The sequence below is a fragment of the Hirundo rustica genome, chromosome 3 (assembly GCF_015227805.2).
Source record: "Hirundo rustica isolate bHirRus1 chromosome 3, bHirRus1.pri.v3, whole genome shotgun sequence".
Lineage (NCBI taxonomy): Eukaryota > Metazoa > Chordata > Aves > Passeriformes > Hirundinidae > Hirundo > Hirundo rustica.
The window spans coordinates 348,665-372,922 of NC_053452.1; the positions used below are offsets into that span (position 1 = coordinate 348,665).

At 54.1% G+C, this 24,258-nt stretch overlaps 3 protein-coding genes across 7 annotated transcripts in view; 2 read left to right on the forward strand and 1 right to left on the reverse strand.

The window, feature by feature from the left end:
- The window catches only part of PPP2R5D (protein phosphatase 2 regulatory subunit B'delta), a 33,111-nt gene extending 28,445 nt beyond the window's left edge, over positions 1-4,666 (forward strand). For all 4 annotated transcript variants that reach the window (XM_040060878.1, XM_040060877.2, XM_040060880.2 and 1 more), the window contains 3 exons: positions 916-988; positions 1,433-1,549; positions 1,884-4,666. In XM_040060878.1, coding sequence (XP_039916812.1) covers positions 916-988; positions 1,433-1,549; positions 1,884-2,021 — 328 coding nt within the window. In that variant the 3' untranslated portion in view covers positions 2,022-4,666. The remainder of the gene's footprint in view (positions 1-915; positions 989-1,432; positions 1,550-1,883) is intronic.
- MEA1 (male-enhanced antigen 1) lies at positions 4,539-6,753 on the reverse strand. The gene is made up of 4 exons (XM_040060605.1): positions 6,675-6,753; positions 5,447-5,892; positions 5,253-5,367; positions 4,539-5,186 (listed from the first exon to the last, which is right to left on the reverse strand). Exons 1-4 carry the CDS (start codon positions 6,751-6,753, stop codon positions 5,023-5,025), a joined length of 804 nt encoding a protein of 267 aa, XP_039916539.1. The 3' UTR covers positions 4,539-5,022.
- KLHDC3 (kelch domain containing 3) lies at positions 5,942-24,177 on the forward strand. 2 transcript variants are annotated; one of them, XM_040060886.2, is made up of 11 exons: positions 5,942-6,058; positions 11,855-12,090; positions 14,360-14,536; positions 16,740-16,855; positions 17,726-17,797; positions 18,020-18,233; positions 18,491-18,577; positions 19,775-19,883; positions 23,385-23,458; positions 23,807-23,885; positions 24,017-24,177. In XM_040060886.2, exons 2-11 carry the CDS (start codon positions 11,937-11,939, stop codon positions 24,081-24,083), a joined length of 1,149 nt encoding a protein of 382 aa, XP_039916820.1. In that variant the 5' UTR covers positions 5,942-6,058; positions 11,855-11,936; the 3' UTR covers positions 24,084-24,177. The 2 variants fall into 2 exon arrangements, with proteins under 2 accessions (XP_039916820.1, XP_039916821.1); XM_040060887.2 differs by lacking the exon at positions 5,942-6,058 and adding an exon at positions 7,667-7,721.
- The last annotated feature ends 81 nt before the right edge of the window (positions 24,178-24,258 follow it).

The window sequence follows — 24,258 nt, forward strand, 5'->3', positions numbered from 1 at the left end:
TCCCTTAGAAAACCACTGAGGATGTTGGGGCAGATAGTGTCTTGTCCTGAATGGGTTATTCTTCTGAGGTGTTTGGGGGTTGGTTTGTTAGAGGTGTTTTTGTGACCCTGTGTTTTCTGGAGGAGTATTCCACTGCTTGAAACCTTGGCAGCTTCATTCTCATCCTAAGCCTCCATGACTGCCAAGAGTGTGATGTTGTTCCAGAGTATAGGACCTTCCCTAACATGGATAAATGGGGCATTGGAGAGACTACTGGCTGGGATGAAAGTCATGTAGTTAATAGAAACAAAGCAGAGATTTTAGTGCAGATGTTTAAAATGTAGAAGAGAATAACAAGGGGTGGTGGATGCTCACTTCTGTCTGCAGCAAATGTTCACTGTCCTGGGATTTATAGGTGGCCCTGCTGAACAGTCACTTAAAATCTGTGCTAAGTTCAAGAGCTGTGCTTGGGCTGTTTGGACAGCTCTCTGGTGTGTGCTGGTCAGAGAGAGAAGGAACAGTGGGCAGAGGAACCCCAGTTCCATTGGAAATTACAGCCTTTCCCTCTGCATGTGGGGGGCACCAGGAAAAGGTGTGTTTGAAATCCAGACCGATGTTACCCCAGAAACCAGACCCTCTGCTCTAGCGGCAGCACAAAGCCGGGGCTGAAGTGCCCGTGCAGCCCCCTGTGGCCACCCTGCGCTCTGAGGTGAGCGAGGAGCACGCCTGCCTGCCCTCTGCTAGTTGTAGTGTGTCCCCTCTTCTTGCCTCACCTCCCCTGTAGATGTAGAATTAGGTAGAACTAGGGGGTCTCTGGATGACAGAGCAGCTCTTTCCTCTTGCCTGTGCTTTTCTGCTGTCTCTTGCTTTTATCATCCTGCGAATGAAAGCTGTGCTTTCCCCAGGAGTTCACACTTGCTCTCGCTCTCTCTGCAGGGGAAGGTTCAGGATGAAGGAACGAGAAGAAATGTGGCAGAAAATAGAGGAGCTGGCTCGGCTGAACCCCCAGGTGAGGGGCAGCATGGGTAAATGGGGATAGAATAGGAAAGGTGAATGAGGAAACAATGTGCTGGGGGTCTTGACCTGCTTCCTCAGCCCACAAGAGCAGGTTTTAGCATCTGTTCTCAGTCCTGTGGACACTGCTGCAGCAGTGGTCTGTCTCTCCCAAAAAACAGTGTCCTGGGAATGTTGTCAGTGGTTTATCAGGCTGTCCCTCTGTAGCACTGACCTCTAAGTACTGCCTTACAGAGAGCACGTGCGTGTTCATGGGCCACACCAGGGTGCTGGGAGTCAGAGAGCACAGGAGAGGGAAGGATATCCTTCCCTGCCTGTGTCCCCGCTGCTGCCTTTGGGGAGCCAGAGAAGGCAGCTGGAAGAGCTGTGCCGTGCTGGGGAGGGGGTGTGGTGTGGCTGGGGTGCTGACTGTCCAGCTGTCCGTGTTGTCTGCCTGCAGTACCCCATGTATTACGCACCCCTACCCCTGCCTTCCGTGTGCTGCATGGAAACGGAGACCCCCACCGCAGAGGATATCCAGCTGCTGAAGAAAACGGTGGAGACGGAGGCTGTGCAGGTGCGTGCTGACTCCAGTCCTTTCACGCTTGCTCCCACTCCAGCCAGGACATCCAGAACTGGCTCTTTGCAAATGTTCTGAAGGTAAATGCCACTGCTCTCACCCCTCATCGTTAGGAGATCGACTTGTAGTCTGAAGAGTGGAGTTTATTTAACCTCCTCACTCTGGAGAAAGTGCCGGTGGGACTTGGTGTCCTTTTGGTCTGTGTTTGGCTCTCAGCCTGTTCTGAAGCATGCTGCAGTGCCACCCAACATATCCTAGAGCAGTTGGAGTCAGAGGCTAAAGGCAGGAAGGGGTTTGCTGCTGATTCCTGACTCCTTTGATTTGTTTGTAGATGCTGAAAGACATTAAGAAGGACAAAGTTTTGCTGCGCCGGAAGTCTGAGCTTCCGCAGGACGTCTACACTATAAAAGCCTTGGAGGCCCACAAGAGAGCAGAAGAGTTCCTCACCTCAAGCCAGGAGGCTCTCTGACGGGCTCAGGAGCTGGCCCAGGAAGCTCTGCCCCATCCCTTTCCTCCAGGGGTCATGGAAATGCACTCGGTTCTCATGTATAAGTAAGGAATGAACATGGTGAGCTGTGCCTGTCCTCCACTCCATCTGCAGACCTCCAGGGTAGATCTGGTTTTATGTTATAACTTGTATCTCACCACTGTCCTGTCCTCCCGCTTTTTCTCCGTCCTGCTGCTTTTCCACCTTGGCTGTGCAAGTGTGAAGGGAGCCTGCCTGACCTCTGCTTGTGTCAGTGCAGGCGGGACTCACTTCACAGTGAGCTGCCACCCGATTCTGACTCTGCCAGGAGCCAGAGCCTTGCTCAGGCTCTGTTGGCAGAGCCTGCTGTGCGTGGCTCAGTGCTGCTCCAAACTCCAAGTGCCCATCTCTGCCACCCCTGCCCCTGGCTGCCTGTGCAGCTGAGCCCTGCCATGGTCAGAGGCCAGGCTGAGCTTGGGGCAGAAGCAGAGTTTGTGAAGGCTCTGCTGCCTCTCCAGCCCGCCTTGGGGTGCAGCTCCACAGCTGAAGGGTGTTAATGGACAGCGGAGAAAACGTTTACTTCCACCTTTCTTTTGCTCCAAGCCCCTTCTTCTTTTCCCTGTCAGTGGAGTGGGGGTTCAGTGCTTTGCCACCCCCAGTTAAGCTGGGTGCAAGCACTACATACTATTGCAGTCCTCCCTTTAGAGCATCCTTAGAAGCTCTCTTGTGAGAAAGTGAATTCCTTCTGCTGTTTGTGTTGGTCCGTGCTGACTCATCTCCTTCCCGATGTTTCGGGTTAATTGTGGGCCCAGAATTAACTTCCCGCTTTGTAGCAGGTGTCAGCCACTGACTTCTACTTTCTTCCTCTACCTGCTCAATTAAAATACTCCTGCAGCTCTCCCTTTGTCTCTGTATGCCATCCTTAGCTCTTCAGGGCCGGGGTTTCTAGGAAGCTTGTGCTGTTAGTCGTTTCTGCGAGCTCGTGGAAGCAATGGATCCGCCTCACGGGGCGTGGCTGACTTTGAGTGTTCAGTTGTCTCCTCATTATTATCAATGGCTAAGCACTACTGCTGAATCGCTTCCTGAGTCGCTTCTGTGGGTGCTCTGAGCAAAGTTCACCTGTCCTGTTACCCTGGCACCCGCTGTGGCCCTCGTTAGTTATCACGTGCTGTATCGGGGACTCTGCTCACTTGGCATTTAGAAACACTTGTGATAGCCCAGGGGCGTGCGCAGCTCTTGCTTTCACCCCTGTTGTTCGTAGTGCAGATTTAGTGCTGGGCCAAGGTGCCACCTCAGAGGCTGGCTTGTCACGGAGAGGGAGTCCCTGCTGCACCTGCCTTCTTGACGTGTAAGCTTAAGTGGGTTTGCAGTGTGCAGGCCTGAGACCGCTCTGCAAGGTCACGGGCTCTTGTAGAAGGTGCTGGTGTGAGCCATTGCCAGGTCAGAGGATCACCCCCTCTCATCTTTCTGCTGGTGTGCAGCACGTCTTTCCTCTGCCCCCAGCGAGGCTGTTTGCACCTGCGTATCCTGCATCCCTACCCCGTGTAGCTGTCCCCGGCTCAGCCCTCACCGGGAATGCCACCATCTCTTGGGAGGAGCTGGCGGGGGCCAGGGAGCTGTTTGAGAGCCCCCAGGCACCAGGACCCCACCTCCCCCCGCCTCACGCACCGGGCCACTTCGTCAGGAGACTTGAGAAACACCTCAGGGAGGTCATTGCTTATTTTGAACATTAGTCTGAGCTCACCATCAGCTGCCAATCAATTACCTCACGCCTGGCACAGCACGTGGACGTGCACCGGGCGGTGCCGGAGCAGCACAGCGGAAACGAGGGCTGCCAGGCCCCCGCCGGGCAGGAGGCTCCTTCCTGTTCCAGCACAGGCTCTCCAGCTGGCTGCTCAGCCTTGTGCTTTTCCATTGCTGCAGCATGGAGTGCCCTCGCTTGAGCCTGCTCGCTGCTGGGCAGCGGCTGCCTTTCCCCGCTCTGGGAACGGGATCTCGTGGTGCGCGGGGGCCGGCGCCGTCCTGCGGGTGATGTGTCTCTGCTGGCAGCCCCTGGTGCGTGCTGGTTGGAATGCTGCCGGGGTTGTGCCGTGCGCAGGGGCGGCCTTGTAACGCGTCATGATTACGTGCTGTACGGCTTTGATGTTCCCATAGCTTTTTGTGTCTTGTTTTGGGTCAGGGAACTTAGGCGTAGTACCTTCACATCATCCTTTGTTTGCTGCCTATTCATTCCAGTGTCCTGGACACCTCAGAAGGGGACCGTGTGAGACAGGGGCGAGTGTGCTCACCCTCTCACCACATGTACTGCTCATAGGCAGACCTGCATCTGCCACGCTACAGCTGCCCCTTGCTCAAAACTTGGTTTCTAGCATTAGTGCCGCTCATTTCTGCCTACGCCTTTCCCCTCATCAGCCAAATGGACAGAACTGGAGCTGCCTCTTCCTCTCCACCTGGCTTGCTCCTCCCAAGGGAAAAAGCAAAACCACTGCATTCACACCCTGGACACAAGTATTAAGCTGCTTACAGTTCATATGTACATATGGTGTACTTTATTTTCAGTAGAGCATTACATAGTATGAAAGTGTTGGATTTTGTACAGATGTCCCTGTATGTACAGAACTAAATAAAACCGATCTCTTGGAATGACACATCTTGCTCCACCTGTGATATTCCACCACACCGACCCTATCCTGAGAGGAGGGGCCCTGGCCAAGTCCAGGCTTTGTCCTGAGGGAATCTGGGCAAAGCCAGCCAAGCCCCATCACCCCCTGTGCATCCAGACATGGAAACCAATCTGCCTCCTCAGAGGCAGAGGAAGCCAGCACAAGGTCACCACATTGACTTATGCAGCAGCCAGAACCAAGAAAAAGGAGTGGGAAGGGAAATCAGACAATGTCAATGGGACAAAGGGGAAGGTTGATACTGGCAAGTCCTGTCAGCACCTGGCTCGGGGGCAGTGGGCGCTTCCAGGGCGGAGGGAGGGCTGTGGTTTGCAGCTCAACCCTCAATTCCACTGAGGCCGGGGGCCGCCGAGGCTCTGCCGCGCTTGCAGCGTGCGCCGCACCACGTCCTTCCACTGCTCCTCCGAGATCTGGCTGGCCCAGGCAGGGATGCCCAGGGTGGGCAGCTTCACGCTGGCCATCGTCCTCTTCACCAGCTCCACATGCTCTGGGAACGGAGAGGCCGTGAGAGCGCGGCGGAGCCCCGGGAGGCTCCTGCCGGAGACGCGCTTACCTGCGTCCATGGGGATGGAGCTGTGGCTGCTCTGAGCCGCGGCGCCTCCCGCTGCCTCCTCCTCATCCTCCTCCTCGCTGTCCACCGGCGGGTCGGGCAGGTGCAGCCTCAGCATCTGCGGAGAAAGGCGGGCAGCGGGGGTCGGCACCGCGGCTGCCCCCAGCCCCGGCCCGGCGGGAGGCGCTGGGCGCTACCTGCAGCCGCTCCTGCAGGCCGGGGCCCGCGTCGCCCAGGCCCTGCTCCGGTTCCTGGCTCAGCGGCTGGTACAAGTACCCGCCGCCTTCCTCCTCTTCTTCCTCCTCCTCCTCCTCATCGCCGCTCCACGCCGCCGCGCCGTCAGGGCCCTCCGGCGGCCCGGGCTCCCGGGGACAGACGCGCTCGGGGCCCATCTTCCGCAGCACCGCCACGCACCGGGCGCGGCGCCGAGGAGGTGCCGCCGCCGCCGCCGCCCGGAACCGCCGCCGCGGGGCACTATGGGTGTTGTAGTCCCGAAGAGGGCTCCGGGCGCGGCGGGCGCTGCCGCCGCCACGCGCCGCCGGTGGCGTCGAGCGTCGGCGTCGAGCGTGGCCATCTCGGTCTGGACCGGGGCTGGAGCAGCGCGCCGGGACCCGGCCCGGACGGGGAACCCAGGGAGCCGCCCCTGAGGGGGGCCGGGGCCCGCACCGCGGAAGGACTTGTCGGGGCCGCGCCGCTCCGGCGGGGGGGGCGCCCGCGGAGCCGGGCGGGGCCGCGCCGCACTACAAGTCCCAGGGAGCGGCGGGAGCTCCTGCCGGAGCGGGGCTGTCGGAGCTGCTCGTACGGTGCAGGTACGGGGCTGGCGCCGGGGCCGCGGGAGCGGGGGGAGCCGGCGGGGCCGTGCCGGGGCTGGGCGAGCGTGAGGCCGGGAGGCACCGCCGAGCCCCTCCGTGGGGGCCGGGGGCGCGGGGCCGCCGCCCTGCCCGGGTGCCCTCGGCCGGGCCGCGGGCGGCGGGTGGGGGCGCGGGCAGCACGGAGGGGCTCGGGCCGGGAGGGGCGGCCAACGGCGCCGGAGCGCGTCCAGAGCCGGCGCGGGAGCTGCCGAAGGGCTACATAGCACTCACTCTCTATGTAAGTACTACACGGAGAGTAAGTGCTATGAGGAGCGGCTGAGAGAGCTGGGGGTGTTCAGCCTGGAGAAAAGGAAGCTCAGGGGAAACCTTCTCACTCTCTACAAGTGCCTGGAAGGAGATTGTTGCCGGGTGGGGGCCGGCCTCTTCTCCCAGGTAACAACTGACCCGCGGGTCAAGAGGAAATGGCTTCAAGGTGCACCAGGGAAGGCTTAGGTTGGATACTGGGAAAAAATTCTTCGCAAAAAGGGTAGTCCGGCGTTGGAACAGGCTGCCCGGGGAAACGGTCGAATCACCATCTCTGGAAGTGTTAAAAAAAATTCTGTGAATGTGGCACTTTCAGGACGTGGGTTAGTGGTGGGCCTGGCAGTGTTGGGGTGATGGCTGGACTCAGTGATCTTGGTGGTCTTCTCCATCCTTAGGGGATTCTGTGACCCCACACATCCCTATCCTCCCCTGACAGCTCCGTGTCAGGGATGCTGCCCTTCTGCCCTGGCATGACCTCTGCTGCACCTTCTCTCTCCGTCCTGTAGGCTCGTGTGCCTTCAGACCATTGACTCTCTCACCAGTCGTGGCTGCAGTGGGGCTGTGTGCCTGGGTTCCCAGTCCCATGAGCCAGGCAGGGGCAAGGCTGGCACCTGTGAGCCTGCCCTGTGTGTGGCCGAGCCCAGCAGGGCGCTCTGCCTGGCATCAGTGTCAGTGCAACAGAGCGGCGCAGGAACAAACCGATGCAGCCCTGTGTAAAGCAAGAAACGCCCCAGTGGCTGTCAGCTCGGCTTTCCTGAGCCTGCTTCCCAGCCCAGGGGTCCCAGCTTGACAGGCTGAGGCAAATCCCTCGATGGGGACGTGAGGGTCAAGCTGTATCTCCAAAGCTTAGGCACATCCGCAGAGAAGCTGGGGTTTGGGAAGCAAGGTGAAGAGCAGAAGCCAGCTCGGCAGGTGCAGAATCTCAGCTAGGCTTTAGGCAAAAATATTTGGTGAAAAATAAGGCTGTAGCGGGGGGCTGGCTGGGATAAATGAGCGCCTGAGCAGCGTGGCGTGTGATTCCCGTGGCTAGCATGAGCTTCCAGAGCAGGCTTGGCTCACGAGCTGTTCTAGCACCGTCTGCTTTGCTGGGGCTGGAATTGCATTGTGAGTGTCCGAGCTGTTGAATGTGCAAGCTTGCAGTTTCACACTGCCTTAGCACAAATGCTCCAAGCATGAGATAAATGTCAAGCACAAGTGAAGAAAGAGGGTTGTTCTCATGTTATCGCTAACAGTATGTTGGATGTGCTTGAAATAGAACTGTCTATATGGACTGCTGTGAACTGGCTGGGCTATTTTAAGGGTTACTAAACCTTGTGGCTGGGTGTCTTTTGGGAGACGGGACTGAGGCAACCACACGGTAGGATTTGCTCTCTGGAGCAGCTTTGCAGGGCAGGCTGCTCTTCTTGGGGTGCTGCTGCAATTCTGGGGGTGTCAGAACGAGTCCTTGAAAATCCAGGCCGCTTGCTGCTGGGTTTCTCCCCCTTGCTTTGGGAATTGGATGCAGCAAGGTTGATCTGAGCAGCTTTTAGAAATGGCTCTAGGTTTCCTTCTGTGTGCATGGAGGAGTGAGAGAGCCCAGTGAGCTCCCTTTGAGCAAAGAAGTGGATCCAAGGATATACGGGTTTGTTTTAAGATTGTCACCTGGCTACTGTACTTGGAGATGCTCAGTAGCTTTCTATCTCGAATGAAGTATTTTCATAACCAATTGTAGGGACTGAAAATAGTAAGCCTAAAGCCAGTAGAACAAACAGGCGAAAAATCCAACTAAAACCTATAGTTACTGTTGTTTTGGGGATCTTTTTCTATCTGTGCCACAGTGCTCAGGTCACCACAACAGTTTTGGAAGATGGAGAGATTATTGAGTGATATTTTTGTTGCTCTCTGATGTCCACATGCTGTGTTGTTAGGCTCTTGTTAGGTGTTAGCTGAAGCAGTTGGGATGTGGGATGAAGGTTCTTTCAGGCATTAAAGTGCATCTTCACAACCAGAGATACAGGAGTGCTGTCTGTAGGTGCTGCCTTCGAAGAACGCAGAGCTGAATTAAATCTGATCGTTCCCTGGTTTAGCAGTGCATTGCTCCAGGTGCTTTGTGGCAGAGGAACAATTCACTGCTGTGCTCACTTAATTCCCATCATCATCAGGTGCTTCAGCAGTGAGTGAAGCATATCCTGATTCTTAGAAATGTACTCATTCCTGGCATTCCTGGTTAATGACAGGACCTACCAGGGTTTCAGAATTTCTCTGCATCCTCTGTGCTCTACTGTATTTCTGGATAGATCATGGCAGACCAGGGGAATGGGGAGTTGGGAAGATGGCATGGTTGGAAGTAAGAGATCTGTTAGTTTTTGGAGCTAATGTGGGGCAGTGGAAGCAAGCGATAGCTTGAACAGAGACTGTGATTCTGTGTCTCATCCTGCAGTGCCCTCCCAGTTCCCTAACACAATTTGCCTCTGTCTTATCTATATTTTTGCATTTTATAGCCTACATCACTGTTGCTGGTGTCCTAAATGAGAAACCACAGAATGTATTTTGCATGATCTAATATTGTACAGTTGGGGGAAATTGCTAGTAAATTGTTTCTTATCAATTTTGCTGTTTCCCTCTCTCCTTGGCTGTGTCCTCTGTGATCTCTAAAGAAATTTAAGCTGTAGCTTAATGTCAAGTGCACTTTGCCTACTAAGAAATCCTCATAGGAATGAGATTGAAAAGTGGTTTATTTATATCCTCATTTATATCATATAAATTATCATTGGAAATCAAACTTGAAGTGGAATTTAACAGTGTCCATAGTTGTAGGACAGAAAATATGGGTTTTTTCTCAAAATATGTGTCTAACTCCTTTTTTGCAGACAGTGCACAGAGGGGATTGGCAGAGGAAAATCCTTTGGGACAGAAGGCTGGTCTAAATGAACGCCTGTAAATAAGGCAGGAGAGGAGACTCTGGAGCTGGGCGCAGGAAGCATGGGGTGGAGTGGGGGAGGCATCCTGGGGCCCGGGCTGTGCAGGGAGGAGGGGAGGCCGGGCCTGTGTGTGCCTGAAAAGGGCAGACAAATGCCTGGTGATGCCAGGAAGATGTGGTGGCTCCAGGCAGGCTCGTGGCAGAGGGGGAAGGTGGGAGTTTGCACGGGTGCTTTCAGTAGTGTGGAGAAGAGCACTCAGGTTTGGAAAAACCCTGACAGCTCGTTAAACCCTGTGTTTTGCTGTGACCCTGTAAAGATTACTTGACACTCCTGGTCATTCTCTCTCCGTGAAGTGTTCCTACGAGTGTTTGCTTTCCTTGGCTCTGAGGAGGGGCAGCAGGAGGCTGTGCTGGCAGAGCTCAGTGTTTGCTCTAAAGGGGTATCCCCGGACAGAGCCAAGGTGAAGCACAGCCAGCTCCCATCCCATTGCCCTCGCCCCCGCTCCAGACCCACCGGTCACCTGGAAAGCGCCCATCTGAGGAAAAACTTCCCCAGTAATTGTAGGAAGCAGCGTTTCAGCATTGTTGCTTCGACCTCAGCATCTTTCTTGCAGTGCCAGGGATTGGGCCTGGAGCTGCTGGAGCAGATTAACCTCTTGGGGTGAGCTGCCTCCTGACTGGAAAAGCAGAACTGCCGGGGCAGGGTAGCCAGCTCCTGGGGCAGTGCAGGACCAGCATCCTTGCACCTGGCTCAAGGGAAGTCCCAAGGGTGAAGAAGAGTTTTGCCGGCCTTTCTGCCAAAAAAGGCAGGGGCCTTGGTACAAAGCCTGCCTGCTGTGCCAAGCAGCTGTGCTCCTCTGCCTCAGGAGGGACCAAGCAGAGAACTTGGAAGTAAGATTCATCCTCTTGGTCCTCCTGGATGGGGTTCAGTCTGAAAGGTATTGAAAATACTGATACTGGTGATAAAGACCAGTTAAGCTCCTTGAAGAGTCTTTCACAGACTCACTTAAACAAGAAGAGATTATGAGGAAAACATTGGTTAGATTTTTCAGGAATAACTTGTGATTGAGGCAGGAAACAGATTTAGATATGTGAAGCCTTCAAAATAGCTTGGAAGGTGACTTTGGTGGGTTCCATGGAAACTCATCTGCTCTGTAGCTTTGCAGAGGACTTACACAAGAGTGTTGCCTGGCTTAAAAAAAAAATAGTTTCTTAAGGAAAAAAACTCAAACCTGCTAGATCTGAAATTGAAGCCCGGCCTGCAGAACACGGGGGCTGTTCTGGGTCCTGCTGGAGCAAAGCTTGCTGTGACTTTCTGGGTTCCTGACTGCAGTTTAGGTTAGGGTGGCTGCTGCAGGGACAGGCAGGTTTGCAGGGGAGACTCCTGTAATAATAAGGCTGCAGGATGGTCTCCGTTTGGGAGCAGTGACTCCACTTGACGGAAGGGCCGGGGGTGGCCAGCTGGAGCAGAGCAGCAGGGCACTGCCCCCCTTGCTGCCCTCCAGCTACTTCAGGAACCTGAAACAGGAGGAAGGTCCTCCTTGCCAAAGCTCACTGCTTCCCAAGGTGAAATGGGGCAGAGAGTAGGAATTTTATGTGTAGGAATTTTGTCCTCATTCAAAGGCATTCGCAGATTTCTTTGGATCCTGCAAAGGCTAAAACCGATGGTGGGATGGGAGCATGCTGACTGAACCTGTCAATAACCTAGAACCAAGAAATAAAAGAAGACAATTTTATTTGTGCAGCCTGAAACAATGACATCTCTTCTTACGGCTGTTTTTCAGCTGGGAGAAAACTGTTAAAAATCAAACTGACCTTCTGTTTCAGAAGCATTCGGGCAGGACTCTGCTCTAGATTCTTAGGTCCGAAGGAGAATCCCTGTAAGAATCAGCTGTGGTGACTTCTCTAAGATAAGATCTAAGCCATCTGTTTGAGGAATGAAGGATATCAGTTGCTTAACAAGATACGGATATGATGGTAGAATTTTCATAGTTATGCCTGGGTTTGCTGTGGGAGGAAAAGACCTTTACTGAGCATTAGCAAAGAGCTTTCTGCCTAGATTAGGGGGTTTCTGCTCTCTCATGTCTCATTAGATTGAACCCTAGTGCTCAAATCGTTGAGCCCAAACGCCACTGTTGTCACCCACCCCCACAATGGGAAGCTGGTTGCTTTATGCGGGGGCGGTTCTTTGCAGGTTTTTTGTTGGGTGTTTTGTTTCCATATTTTCCTCTGCTGTTTCTCAGAACTGATCCAAAGAGCACGCTCTTCCCTCTGGGTCCGTTCTTTTCACCTTCACCGCTGGCTCCGGCCGCGTGCTTTCGTTCGCGCGGACGAACGGCTGTGCCGCGTACGTGACGCGTGCGTGCCCAGGCCGACGCTCTTTGGCCGCGGCTGCCTGCGCAGGGTTTGCGTGCAAGGGCGTCTCCGCTTGCCCTCTGAGCCCTGCTCTGCGTGGCCTTCCCCAGGGGAACCTTTCCAGCTGGGAGGCGGGTGACTGAGGATGCATTAAGGCGGCCTTTGAGCGCCTTCAAGGAGGATAGGAAGGGCCGCAGGATGGTCGTTGCTCCTTCGGCGCTGTGTCTGTGTTGCAGAGCCAGGTGACGCGGCGGTGGCCTCGGAAGCATGTGGCCGTGGCTCCGGGGGCCCTGAAGACCGCCTGGCTCGCGGGGAGGAATGCTACGGTGGGCAGTGCACTTGGAAGGTGGGCCACGGAGGGTGAACCACGCGGCCGTGGCCGTGGGCCACAAGGTCTACTCCTTCGGTGGGTACTGCTCTGGAGAGGACTATGAGACCCTGCGGCAGATCGACGTCCACGTTTTCAACGCAGGTAAATGGGGCACGAAGGGCTTGGCTTGCCGGGCTCGGTTACTGCCTTCCTTGCCTTCTGCTGCCTGACGTGTTACACCCTCTAACAGGCTGGCCGACCCTTAATTTCCAGGAAAAGTTGTCAGGGTGGGCAGGAGCCTCTTTCTTTGTGCAGCCTGGCATTTTCAGCTTCAGGGGCAGGACACAGAAGGGGCCGTGGTTCGTCTGACTGCTCGGATAGGGACTCACTGAAGTAGTCACATAGCCAGTGGCTTGTGTCCTTGTTCTCTGTGAACACAGACTCAGCTAGGTGCAGAGAGGTGATATTGAGCTGGCTCGGGTCCCCCCTCCAGTTTGCAGCGTGTCCCTGCTCAGCTGCCCGCAGTGAGGAAGGAGCAGGGTGCGAGCCAGTGCACTCAGTTAAGATTCCAGGTGTAGACATCTGAGCTGTTTCCCTGTGGGGGCAGCTGACAACTGGTGCCAGCATGATGGAGTCACTTGGGGCTAGGAGGGACACCTTCCCGCTTTGGTAACAGCTATTGTGGAGATTCACAGCATAGCTTAGAAAAGCATCTGCAACTGGAGCCGTTTGTGTAGGATAGCCAGTACCTGTCATGAGGCTGAGTTGGAGCCATGGTTGTGCTGGCAGAGGCTGGATTTCTTGATTGATTGCTCCTTGAACTGAAGAGGTTACTGAGCTGGCCCATGAAGTATTTCCCTGTAATTAAGCAGGTGATTAAAAAAACCTGCACGGATGCTTGGGTGGCTCCAGCTAAACAGAGCCAAGAACAGAGAACCAGTGACCAGTTTTGGAGAGTGGACAGCGTGCTGAATGCTCTGCTAACACCCACAGGTAGACAAACCTAGTTTGTCTGTAAGACGCGGTGAATTCACTCCTTTAAGACTGCTGTGCAGCAGGGATAAAAGCACTGTTTACAGAGGGCTGCCGGGGCGACCTGCTCACGGTGTAGAGGGCGTGTAGCTCAGGATCCTGTGAAGTGACATTCACCTCTGTCCAGAGCGACTGGGCTGTCACACTCAGCACAGCTGAATGTTGTAGAACGTGCCAAGTAGAGCACCACTCTTCTGGGGAAGCATAATGACTGTGCCCAAAGGAATGCTCTTGTGTTGTCTTTCCTTCTTACCACTCCCAAATGTTAAAGTGTCAGAATGCTGCAGCCACCACATGGGAAGTGACAGTGGCTTCCCAAGCCCTTACTCAGCTGGCATTGTCAGGTGGCAGTGCTGAAGCCAAGATACCAGATTTTGAATGATCTCTTGTCAGTCTTCCAAAGGTGAAGACTATGTTTTAGGTAGGAAGCATCCAGTCTAGCTTGACTGGAGCATTGGATGTGCTTCCTCAGTGACCTTTTGGCCTGTGGGGTGGATTCCCCACCTTTTGACATGCCTGACTTTTCCCTCTCCTTCCCTCTCCCTGTGTTAGTATTTCAGAGGAACTGCAGACAGTTTTCTGCTGTATTTTGTATCAGCTCCATGTAGAAAACAAACCTGCAGGCTGTATGTGGCAGAGGGAGGGTGTCTGGTCCTGTTACGTAATGGCTGTGTAACACTTGCTGTGGCTCTTGCACCGTCATTAAACCCTGTAATACCTGCTGACTGTTGTGGCTGCTGCTGGACGTGGCACGCAGTGAGAGGAGCCTGCAACCACAAGGAACTCCTGTTCATAGTGCAAGGTTGGCAGGGAGAACTCGAGTACAGGTGGGGGTAAAGGAGACAGACTGCCACCTCACCTATAGCTTGAAAACCAAAGCAAAAGCAAACAAACCCTGTTTCTACAAAGCTGCCGCACTGCTTTACTTAAACTGTGCTTTTGCAAGTCCAAGTGATGCCTTCAGGTGTCTCCTTACATATTACAGCATTGAGTTATTCCTGTGCTGCCCATTCTTCCAGCTTTGAGTATCTTCAGCAATCTCACTAGCTTGAAGTAGCATCTGCATTTATGGTCACCTCTGTACTTTTTCATTTTTCTTTCCCTATTTCTTTCTGTGTGTGTGCTGTATCTTCTCTCACAGTCTAGGATGAGCCAGAGTGGAAACCTTTTCAGCGAATTATTGCAGGACAGAGCCTGTTTCTGTCCTCTGGGCCTCCAGAGGACTTCCTTCTGTATTTCTTAACCAGTTGCCACTCGGGGTCAGACACAGCTTTCGCTTGTTTACTTGTCTGCTTCTGCACCTCGTCCCGGGGTGGAAAGCACCGCGCAGGATGGGCTATGAGCTGCGAGCGATTTAGCAGGCTTAGCATTTGACATGGGCTCAAACTTGTGTTTCCAGTGTCTCTGCGCTGGATCAAGTTGCCTCCGGTGTGGACAAACAGCCGAGACCACGTGAGGGAGGTGCCCTACATGAGGTATGGACACTCAGCAGTGCTCATCGACGACACCGTCTACATTTGGGGTGGTCGCAACGACACGGAGGGAGCCTGCAATGTGCTCTATGCTTTCGATGTCAGTAAGTCCCAGCTTCTCACTCCTCCTTGCCACAACTGTTCTTGGTCAGACCTTCTCTCTGCCCCCGACTCTGCTCCCCAGCTCGTTTTCCTGTCCCTCGGTGAGGGTCTGGAGGAAGTGGTGTCACTGTCTGTTTCAGCAGTTTGAGAAGTGGAGTACGGTGGCCGTTGTGTCCGCACGCTTAAATCTCTGTAAAAGCCTTTGGGCAGGGATTGCTGATCTTGTCTAATAATGAAAATGGGTTTCATTTTTCTGTTAGCTTAGAGTGCTCTCTCTGACAGTAACTACAACTGAAGTGTTCTCTCTGTGTGATGTAGTACTCCTTAATCCTGGCTGAAGGTTGAAGCAAGAAGGGGCTGGGCTCTTGAGGATTGTGGTTCCTCTCCAGTGTGGTCCTTCTTTCTGAAGGCACGCAGGAGAGTGAGGAATAAAGCACAGCAGTAGTCTGGGACAGGATGGCTAAATCAGGGAAGACGCGAGTCAAGCTAGATAAACCTGAAAAATAAGACTCCTTGAGCCTTTTGGTTGGCTTCTCCATAGCACTGCTGGAGCACCTCTGGAGAAAAGGCACCATCAGGAACTGCATGGACACAAGTGTCAGGAAAGAAAAGGAGTATATCTGCATTCTGGAGGCAAGTCCATCTAAATACTGGCCAGTAACTGTCTTGCTGGACTTGCAAGGAAACTGCTTGCTCTGGTGCTTTGTCAAGGGGTCTCTTCTTTACCAGGAGATATCCTACAGCTTGTGGCACAGGGTTTTCCCCTTCCTTCCCCTGCATGCTGACACATGCAGCTGAGAAGCCACCAGTAAACCTCTGCCTACACAGAGGCTTTGTTGTGGGACCTGCCTCGTCTTCCTGGAAGCTCCAGTGCTTTAGCATGAAGTGAAAATTAACAGAAAGCCCTGCTCCAAACCCCCTGCAGCTGTCTGTACACACAGGCCTGCCATTCCTGGAAGGCAAGGCTGGCAGTCACAGTCCCGTGTCTGTAGTGCAGGTTCCACTGCAGGAGTCACATCAGGCTAAATAAGGTCCTGTCTGAGTGCAGTTTTGTCCCTGTGCTGTTGAGCAGATCACAAATTGAGGTCCTTTCCATCTCTAATTTAACATGTTGCACTTGGGTGAGCTGTTGCTGATAGTGTGACTGAGTTTGGAAGCAACTCCAGGAAGAAAAGGAAGTTGATAGCCCTGAGCTGTCTCACTGGAGGCTCCCCAGGGGCTCTGCTGACCTTGCAGGACCCTGTGTGCAGTGCCACAGGGAGCACAGGTGGGCAGTTGTGTCCGCAGGCCAAGCTCAGGGAAGCCATCCTCATGCTTTGGCTCCAGTGTTGGAACTCTCTGAAATAAGCACTGTTTTTGGCAGCCAAGAGCCATTAGGGAGGGAGGGGGGGGGGAATGTCTCCTGCAGCCCTGAGGCTTATCTGTGCCTCTCTGAGCTCTTGGGGCAGGTGCCTGTTTGCGCTTGGCAGTGAGTCGCTGGCTTGGCTCTGTGTGGCCCTGGCATGGAGAACAGCTCTGGCTGGATTTTAAGTCATCTTCTAAATCAAGCCAGCCCCTGGAGTGTGCAGGCTGAGGGGCTGCATCTGTCTGGTGCAGGCTCACGGGGAGCATTGTGAAGGGTGGAAAGCGAGGAAGGGGGGATGAGACTGTAACAAGTGGAGCAGATAAGAGAGAGATAAGGGAGAGCTGCACTGCAGAGGCAGGGTATGCACAACAGCTAACATGGAGAGCTTGTGGTTGAGTGATTTCTGTCTGGGTTTGAGAGCTGTTTTTCCTCAGTCATGCTGTTACTGAGCATCTCCACGCCATGAGGTCAGTTGAGCCACTTAGCATTATTGCTTCATTGTAATAGAAAGTGTGAACGCAGAGTTGATAAGTGACTCACAAGTACACTTTGCAAGAGGTTCAGTAAAAATAACATTGTTCAAGCTGTGCTGTACTACTGGCACTTAAAATGTGAGCCCTTTGTCAGGTCTGGCAGTCGGTGGCCATGCCCAGAGGCTGAGACCTGTGTCACCGTGTCCCTCTGGGGGGGCTCAGGCAGGCAGCCTTGCCCATAGAAGCTTGCAGCCTCTCTGGCAGAGCAGGTGCTGTGTGAGAAAGCGAGAATGATTTTTGCCTTGGAAATGAAGAAGAGCAGTGATAGAACTATCCCACCCCAAGTCCTGCTGCGTTTTCTGAGCGCTGCCTCTTGTTTTGTTTCAGACACGCACAAGTGGTTCACGCCAAAGGTGTCTGGAATGGTCCCAGGGGCGAGAGATGGGCACTCAGCTTGTGTCCTGGCAAAGAGCATGTTTATCTTTGGAGGCTATGAACAGCTGGTGAGTAGTCTCTGAAACTGTTAATTGGTGAGCCCTTGGGAAGAGGGTGTTGATACCCAGCACACTGATAGAGGCTGGACACGGGGGTGTTTTGTATTCCGAGTCGCTGTCATCTCGTAACGTAGCAAACTTTGGCGTTAGTACCCAGGTTATGCTAAGTGTTTTGTGGAGGGGATGGTTGGAAAAGCAAGGCCAAAAAAGTGTTGGATTTTTTTTAACTTTCACAAAACATATTTAGCAGAGAGTTAAAAGTATTTTTTTTTTTTTGGGGTCATTTCTCAGCCAAATAGATACATAAAGGCACAACATTTTGAAGAATATTAATAATTATAAAAGACATATTAATAATTATAAATAATTATTGCCTGGAAGAGCAGGAGTCCACATTGTTTGTGTGAATGCAGTCTCTTCCAGGCAGCCAGCTGCAGATGGGTTTTGTGGGACCTCAGAACCTGGAGGTTTTGCTCCTGGATGTTCAGCTTCCCAGAAGTAATCTTATCTTCTGCATCTCATCAGGCAGCCTTAGCAGAGCCAGTCTGACTGTCCTGCTAATGCCTCTTTCTTCTGCTGCTGCATGGAGAGGAGACAGGTTCTGCCATGAATGTACTGTGTGCGGGACAGCCTTTGGGGGAGGAGCTGACCACCAAATAAATGGGAAAGCTGCAGGAAGAGATGGGACACCTCTGGGAAGAAACAGGCTTTGCTTTCCTCTTGTTAAGTGCTAAGTGCTGCCTGGGCAGGCACCTTGTCTCTTAGGAAGTGCTGACTCCAAAGGGACGCTGCAGGTCTCTAGGGCAGCATCCTCTCTGGGGCTGGATGTGACCAGGCTTCTCGGTCCCTTTGTGACCAAGCTGCTTGTCTGTCTTCCAGGCTGACTGCTTTTCAAATGATATCCATAAATTGGACACCACAAACATGACGTGGACCTTAATCTCTGCCAAGGTCAGTGTCTGGTTTTCGCTCTGGTTTGTGGAAGTTTTGCATCTGCTGTTCTCTGGGGTAGCTGCCCACACTTGTCTCACAGCTTCTGGCTGATGTGGCTGGGATCTGCAGGATGGGAAGTTCTCCAGGAGAAGGCAGCCACCCAACTGCCCCATCAAGGTGTGTTATTTCCCTGGGTAATCTGCACTTTCTTTTGTCTTTGTTTTTCACTCCGTCCTTCAGGGTACCCCAGCTCGCTGGAGAGACTTTCATTCAGCTACCATCATTGGAACAAAGATGTACGTGTTTGGTGGCAGAGCTGATCGTTTTGGGCCGTTTCATTCCAACAACGAGATCTACTGCAACCGCATTAAAGTGTTTGACACAGAAACCAACTCCTGGCTGGACTCCCCTCCCACTCCTGTGCTCCCGGAGGGCCGGCGGAGCCATTCAGCCTGTGAGTGTGGCTGGAGGACATTTCTGCCTGCCTCGGGAGGGATGTCTGTGCTGCTGGGTGGGGCTGTGGGTCGGCAGGGGGTGCACCAAGCCCGCTTTCTGTGGCAAGCCGCTGCCCACCGAAAAGCCTTGCCCACCACGCTGCGCACGGAGGTGGTGCAAGGAGAGGTGGACAGCCAGCACCGCGTTGCTTTGTGTTTGATGTTGGGTCAGGGGCGTGCTGGGTGGCCCTCTGATGTCTGTGCTTACTCCCTACAGTCAGCTACAACGGGGAGCTATATGTATTTGGTGGCTACAATGCACGCCTGAACAGACACTTCCATGACCTCTGGAAATTCAATCCAGGTATTTATGCTTTGAACTCGCTGCAGCGATAGAGCTCTGGGCCCTCAGGCACGTGTGTGCTCAGAGGAACATACTGTCCAAGGAGTCCTGTCTTGGGGGGGAAAATGCTCTTGGCTCTTCTGACAGCAACTTGCTACTGTGCTGTTCCTCCTTGGGATGTTTCCAAACCTCAGTTAGAAAGTGGAAAATGAGATATTGCTGAAAGCCACATTTCGATGGAAAAACTTTGTCTTGTTCTTAAATAGGCAAAAGTGCTGACAGAAGAGAAAATGTGGGGAAGCAATAGGGTTAGGGAAAGGAGAGACTATAGTTGGAGAAACCATTCAACTTGAGCTGCAGGATCCCCCGCTCTTGGTACCAGCTCAAACGGTGCAGCAGAAGGGGTGGTACTTCAGCTGGCACCCTGAATATCAGTCAGCTGTGAGCTCTTTTGGGGCCCTTAGTGCTCAGGCACATTTCACCATCTAGACTCATTTTTTTGCTAACTGCTTTGCATAGTAAAGTTACCTGAGAGCAGCCAACCTGCTGCTCCCCAAGGTGATTGTGAGCTGGTGTGAGAGCTCCTGCAGGTTTCAGTCCTGTGCATTGTCGCTCCCCAGCATCCTTGCCAGAAAGCAGCAGGAGCAAAGGCTGCTGTCTCCACCGGCTCAGTTCCCCAGCGCTCTGCACCTCTGCCAGGGTGCTCTGCCATCGCAGCGTGCCAGCAGATGGAGCTGCTTCCTGGGCCTCCCTCCTCCAAACCCCAGCGGAGGGAGGGGAACTGCCCGTGTGCTGCTGCAGCTCTGCCCAGTACAGCTCCCTGTGGTGTGGACCCACTGCTGCAGCAGTCTGTGGGTCCTGCTGCTCGGGCTTTGCAAGTGAAAGGCCTTGATGGGGCCCTGAGCAACCTGGTTTAGTGCAAGGTGGGCCTTGGACCAAATCTTTAAGGTCCCTTCCGTTCTAGGATATGACCTGCAAATCCTGTCTCAGCAGGCAGAGCCCCAGGACTGTGACTGCACCTTCAGTAACAACCTCCTAGAAGTGCATCATTCAGCCATTAGTGAGCAGGTCAAGGGGCAGGGTGGATCTTGGCCAGCTGGTGTCTGTGGGGTAGCGGGCCTCTGCTTTTCCTGTGATCTGCTGAAATTCATGACCTGCTTACAGCTGGTCTTGGCCAGGCTCTTGTGACAAGCTGGTGCCCTCTCTTCCTCCCGTTAGTTTCTCTTTCTTGGAGGAAGATTGAACCCAAGGGAAAAGGGCCATGTCCTCGCCGCCGGCAGTGCTGCTGCAGAGTGGGGGACAAAATCATCCTCTTTGGAGGTACCAGGTGAGTGGTGGGAAGTGGCTCCTGGAGAGGCTTTGCCACTCCCTTCGGCACAGTGTCCCTCCACGCCCTGACCCACGCCGGGCCGGATCAGAGGGACTTGAGGGCACATGGCAAGTGTCAGTAATCTGACAAGTGTAAGTAATCATGGACATCAGGGCTCCCCTGGAAACAGGCCATGGAAGAGACTGAAGGTGTCATGTAAGCTTGTAAAGCACCTGGTGCCAAGCCATCTTGTACATGCAGAGACAGAAGGGTGTAGCAGGCTGCTCAGGAGGGGCTGTGCAGTGCTCAGGCTTTCTGCTAGAGAGGTGGTGGGGATAAGAGGGGAGATCTTGGCTGTCAGAAGGACACGTATCTCAGGCTGCTGTGCCAGAGCAGACCTCAGACTGACTTATCTTCACCTGCATGCTGCCCTGCCTCTCCACCAGAGCTTCTTTCTCCTGTTGGCAAGTGTGGGTTCTGCTGCCAAGCTGCAGTGGGATGTATGTCTGCTCAGCTGGGTGCTGTGTGAGGAGCCTACACACATGACAAGACAATGCTGCCTTCTGTGCCACGGTTCCTTAGCAACATTTCCATGCACAACAGGGACCTGGCGTTATGGATTCAGCTGTCAAACACTGGAAGTGATACTGTCAGGGTGCAGGGCAGCTGGATGTGGCCAAGAGCCTTAACAGCTGCTAAAAGAAAGGAAGTGGCCTATCACCAGGACACACTCTCTGCTGTCTGGAGTGACAAATTGCAGCTCTGGAGCACAGTCCTGCTTGCCAGTATCTACCTTGCAGAGACATCTTAAATGCTCTCAGCTCTCCACATGGTTTGGAAAGCTTTGGGGCTCTCTGGGATCCTTTTGGGGATGCTTCTGAAGCCAGCTTGGGGCAGAGAACCAAGCAGGACAGGTTCTGCTTAGGCCTGACCATACCAGTGTGTGATGGGGTGAAGGGCCTTCAGGTTCCAGGGGCTCAGAGAGGTGTGCTTAGCTCTAGGATGTCCATGTGACTGTGACGGAGTGCTTAGTGCAGGTGAGGTATGCAGAGGTGCTGAGTTATCCAGTCTCCTCAAAAGATAACTGGGTGCTGCTCAGTACAGCAGAAGGCTTGGTAAGGCTTTTTGGGAGTTTTGGGTGGTCCCAGATGCTGTGCTGTGTGTAGATTTGTGTTACAGCAGCAGCTGACGTTCAGCCTTGGCACTCCTGGGAAATGCTAGCCAACCACAACAGATTTGACACTAGCTTTTTGGAGTTTGGTCCACCCTTTCCAGGCAATGCAGCAGCGCCTTGTCTTCTCCACTGAACCACTTCAGAATTCAGAACTTGTTTCTTAAGCCAGGCTTCTTAAGGTCAATTCAGAACTTGTTTCTTAAGCCAGGCTCAGCGCCAACAGAGGCACACTCATCAGCACCAGTGTGGGCTCAGGAGAGCTGCTGGCGGCCAGGAATGCATCCTGCTCGAACTGGAGGAAGGGTCTTGCAGGCTGGGGAAGTGGGAGGTGGGGGTGGGCCGTGCTGGCTTCCTGTCACAGTTATCAGGTGTATTCTGGAGCTGCCTGGCGAGATAAGAAGTTTTCCAGGAAGTCGTTGTAATGGAGAACTCCCAGTGGTCTGCCCGCTGACCTGTGCTCCGCTGGCTGGGAGGGGGAGGGTGGCGCAGCACGGGCTGTCCTGCAGGGATTCTCAGAGGATGAGCCGGCGGCTCCGCTTTCTAGGGAGCACTGGGGGATGGGCAGGCAAAGCCTGTCCCTTTGTGTCCTGCCTGCCCTTCCAGCATTCACACATCCTGTAGACTGCTGAAGAGGCATTCCTGCAGGCTGCTTGCTCCTACGGCATCCAAAAGCTTTGTTTCTTTGGAAGCCCTGCGCAGAGCTTGGTCCTTTTGCCCCAGCTGTGGTCCCTCGCTATGGCCAGGAGCAATCCGTCACTTGTGTCCCATTTAAGGGACCGGGAAGCTTGGTGTTCCCGTTAGCTGTGTCACAGTTGTGGCCTTGCTCTGGTTTCCTCCCAAGCCCACCAGCAATTCTGTGTGCAGAGACCATCCACAAGGAAGAAGGTGGGGGAGAAGGAGTGCTACAAAACAGTTTAGCTGAAGAGATGCTGATCCAGATTTGGCTTGAGACTGTGTTTTCCCTGACAAGGCTTAGGAATCCTGGCCCTGGGGAGAGAATAGGGGCTGTCACCGAGTGCAGGGTGAGTTGTTTTGCAGCTGGACTGAGCAGTTTTGCTGGGCTCTGGCTGGCAAAGGTCTGCCTGGGAGTTGCGGGGGGGTTGCCCGGTCTTGAACTCCAGGCTCCCCCTGCTACTTGCCTTTTGGTGATTAAAACCACAGACGTGGTGCCTGCTGGCTTTCCTTTGATAGATAAGGGACGCTCTAGGGTTTCCTGTGACGTGGATGTGAGATTAGATTGTGGTGTGGTGAGCACACGAGCTGGAGTTAGAGGGGCTCTTGCCTGTATCCGGGCAGATGGGTTCCATCAGCAGCAGGTCTGTGCCAGCAGTGAGCTGTGCTCTGCAGTTTGGCCTGGGGCTGTGGGCACCTGGGGGGGCAGGTACTGCCTCATGTCCCTTGAAACTTAGTGGCTCACAGGGGGGAAACAAGTGGCACTGGGGCCAGGAGTCACTGCACGAGGTCAGTCCCAGATAAGAAGTGAGGGCACACTACGTTGGCTTGTCAGAGAACAAAGCAGGACTTGAAACACTCTTCCTTTCTTTCAAATTCTCCAAACAACCATCAGCCATGGGAGCGCTTTCCCCTGCTTCAGCACAGGCTGATATCTGTGCAAGGAGATGTAGTATCCAGTCTCTCAGGTGCTTTGGTTGTTCCATCAAGACCACTGTGACAGGAAACCATAGGTGAGGCTGGCTGTTCCCTAGAAATGCCTGGTGTTGTAGTTTCTCATTAGCATTCCAGGACCAACATCAAATGGGAGCATCAGCAAATTGGAATTGGTTTAAAATGATTGCTGCTCTGCTCAGCGCTCAGTTACAGTCCTCTGAAATGCCATCCCCATTTTGGCACAACCACTCCAGCTGTGGCTGGAGTCCAAAGCGATTCCTGAGTCGGACTGAGAAATGTCTGTGCTTGCCCTGCCACGCAGATGTTTTCTAGCTGCTTTCTCTACACTCATCTTACAGCATCCCAGTGGCCAAGCTGAAATAATTGCAGTAGATCTTAACTACATGAGAATGGGAGTGATGGACAGGTGAGGTGAGGGGGAGGCTCATGGCTGGAATCATCGTGGTCATCCATGGAAAGGAGGCAGATGCCCCATGCCCTGCAGAGGAGGCAGAGTGGGTTTCTGCCCCCTGGCTCTGTGCAGCTCTGCCTACTCTGCAAGGAGCTGGGAAAGTGATGACTTTGGGTGCTGCTTGGGGCATCAGAGGGGCAGGAGGGATCACAGGCCCCCGCACGGGACAGGCAGGCCAGGAACGTTCCTGGACTTGCTCAGCCCTTGCCGAGCTGGCGTATAAGAATTTTGGCACTGACTGACACACTATGCTTGGTTTCTGCAGCCCATCTCCGGAGGAGGGAATGGGTGATGAATTCGACCTGATGGATCACTCAGATCTCTACATCCTCGACTTCAGTACGTGAGCACTTCCTGTACCTCTTGCCACAAGGTGCCCCGTGAGCAGGCCCTGCTGTGGAGCACCCAGCTGTGCCCTCTGTGCCACGTCCTGGCACCAGACACTGTGTCTGACCGGTGTGCTTGGCTTAAGGCAGCGCAGCCAGAGGTGCAGCCGTGCTCGGTGCGCCGCCGCATGCAGACCTCTTGTGGGAGCACAGAAACCACCCCGGCCTGTCCCTGCTGCGCACCCTGCCTCGTCCCTCAGACAAGGCTCTGCCCGTCTCCTGTGGCACTGATGGCATGATGCTGGAGCCTCCATGGTGTCCAGTCAAGGCCTGCTGTAGCTTAACTGCTTTCCTTTCCCAGGCCCCAGTCTGAAGACGCTGTGTAAGCTAGCAGTGATTCAGTACAGCCTGGACCAGTCCTGTCTTCCCCACGACATCAGGTATGGTGTGCCTTGCCGGGAGGTCACTCTGTGGGTGCTCCCTGACCTCGAGGTGCTCCAGCCCTGCCCGAGGGCTGCCCTGGGCACTGTGTGTGCGCTTTCTCTCAGTGCATCCTCTCGGTGTGTTACAGATGGGAGCTCTCAGCCATGACAACCAACAGCACCATCAGCCGCCCCATTGTCTCCAACCAGGGCTGAAGACAGCTCGTCCTTGTACCACCCTGCCCTCACCCCTCCACATGCTGACCTCTTGCTCCACTGCCTGCATGAATTTTTAGCCCTTTTCAAGCAAGGAATGTGTGAGCTCGGTTTGTCTTGCCCTAGCCAGGCCTCCCTCTGCCCTTGTCATGCTTTGGGCAGCACGAGCGGACAG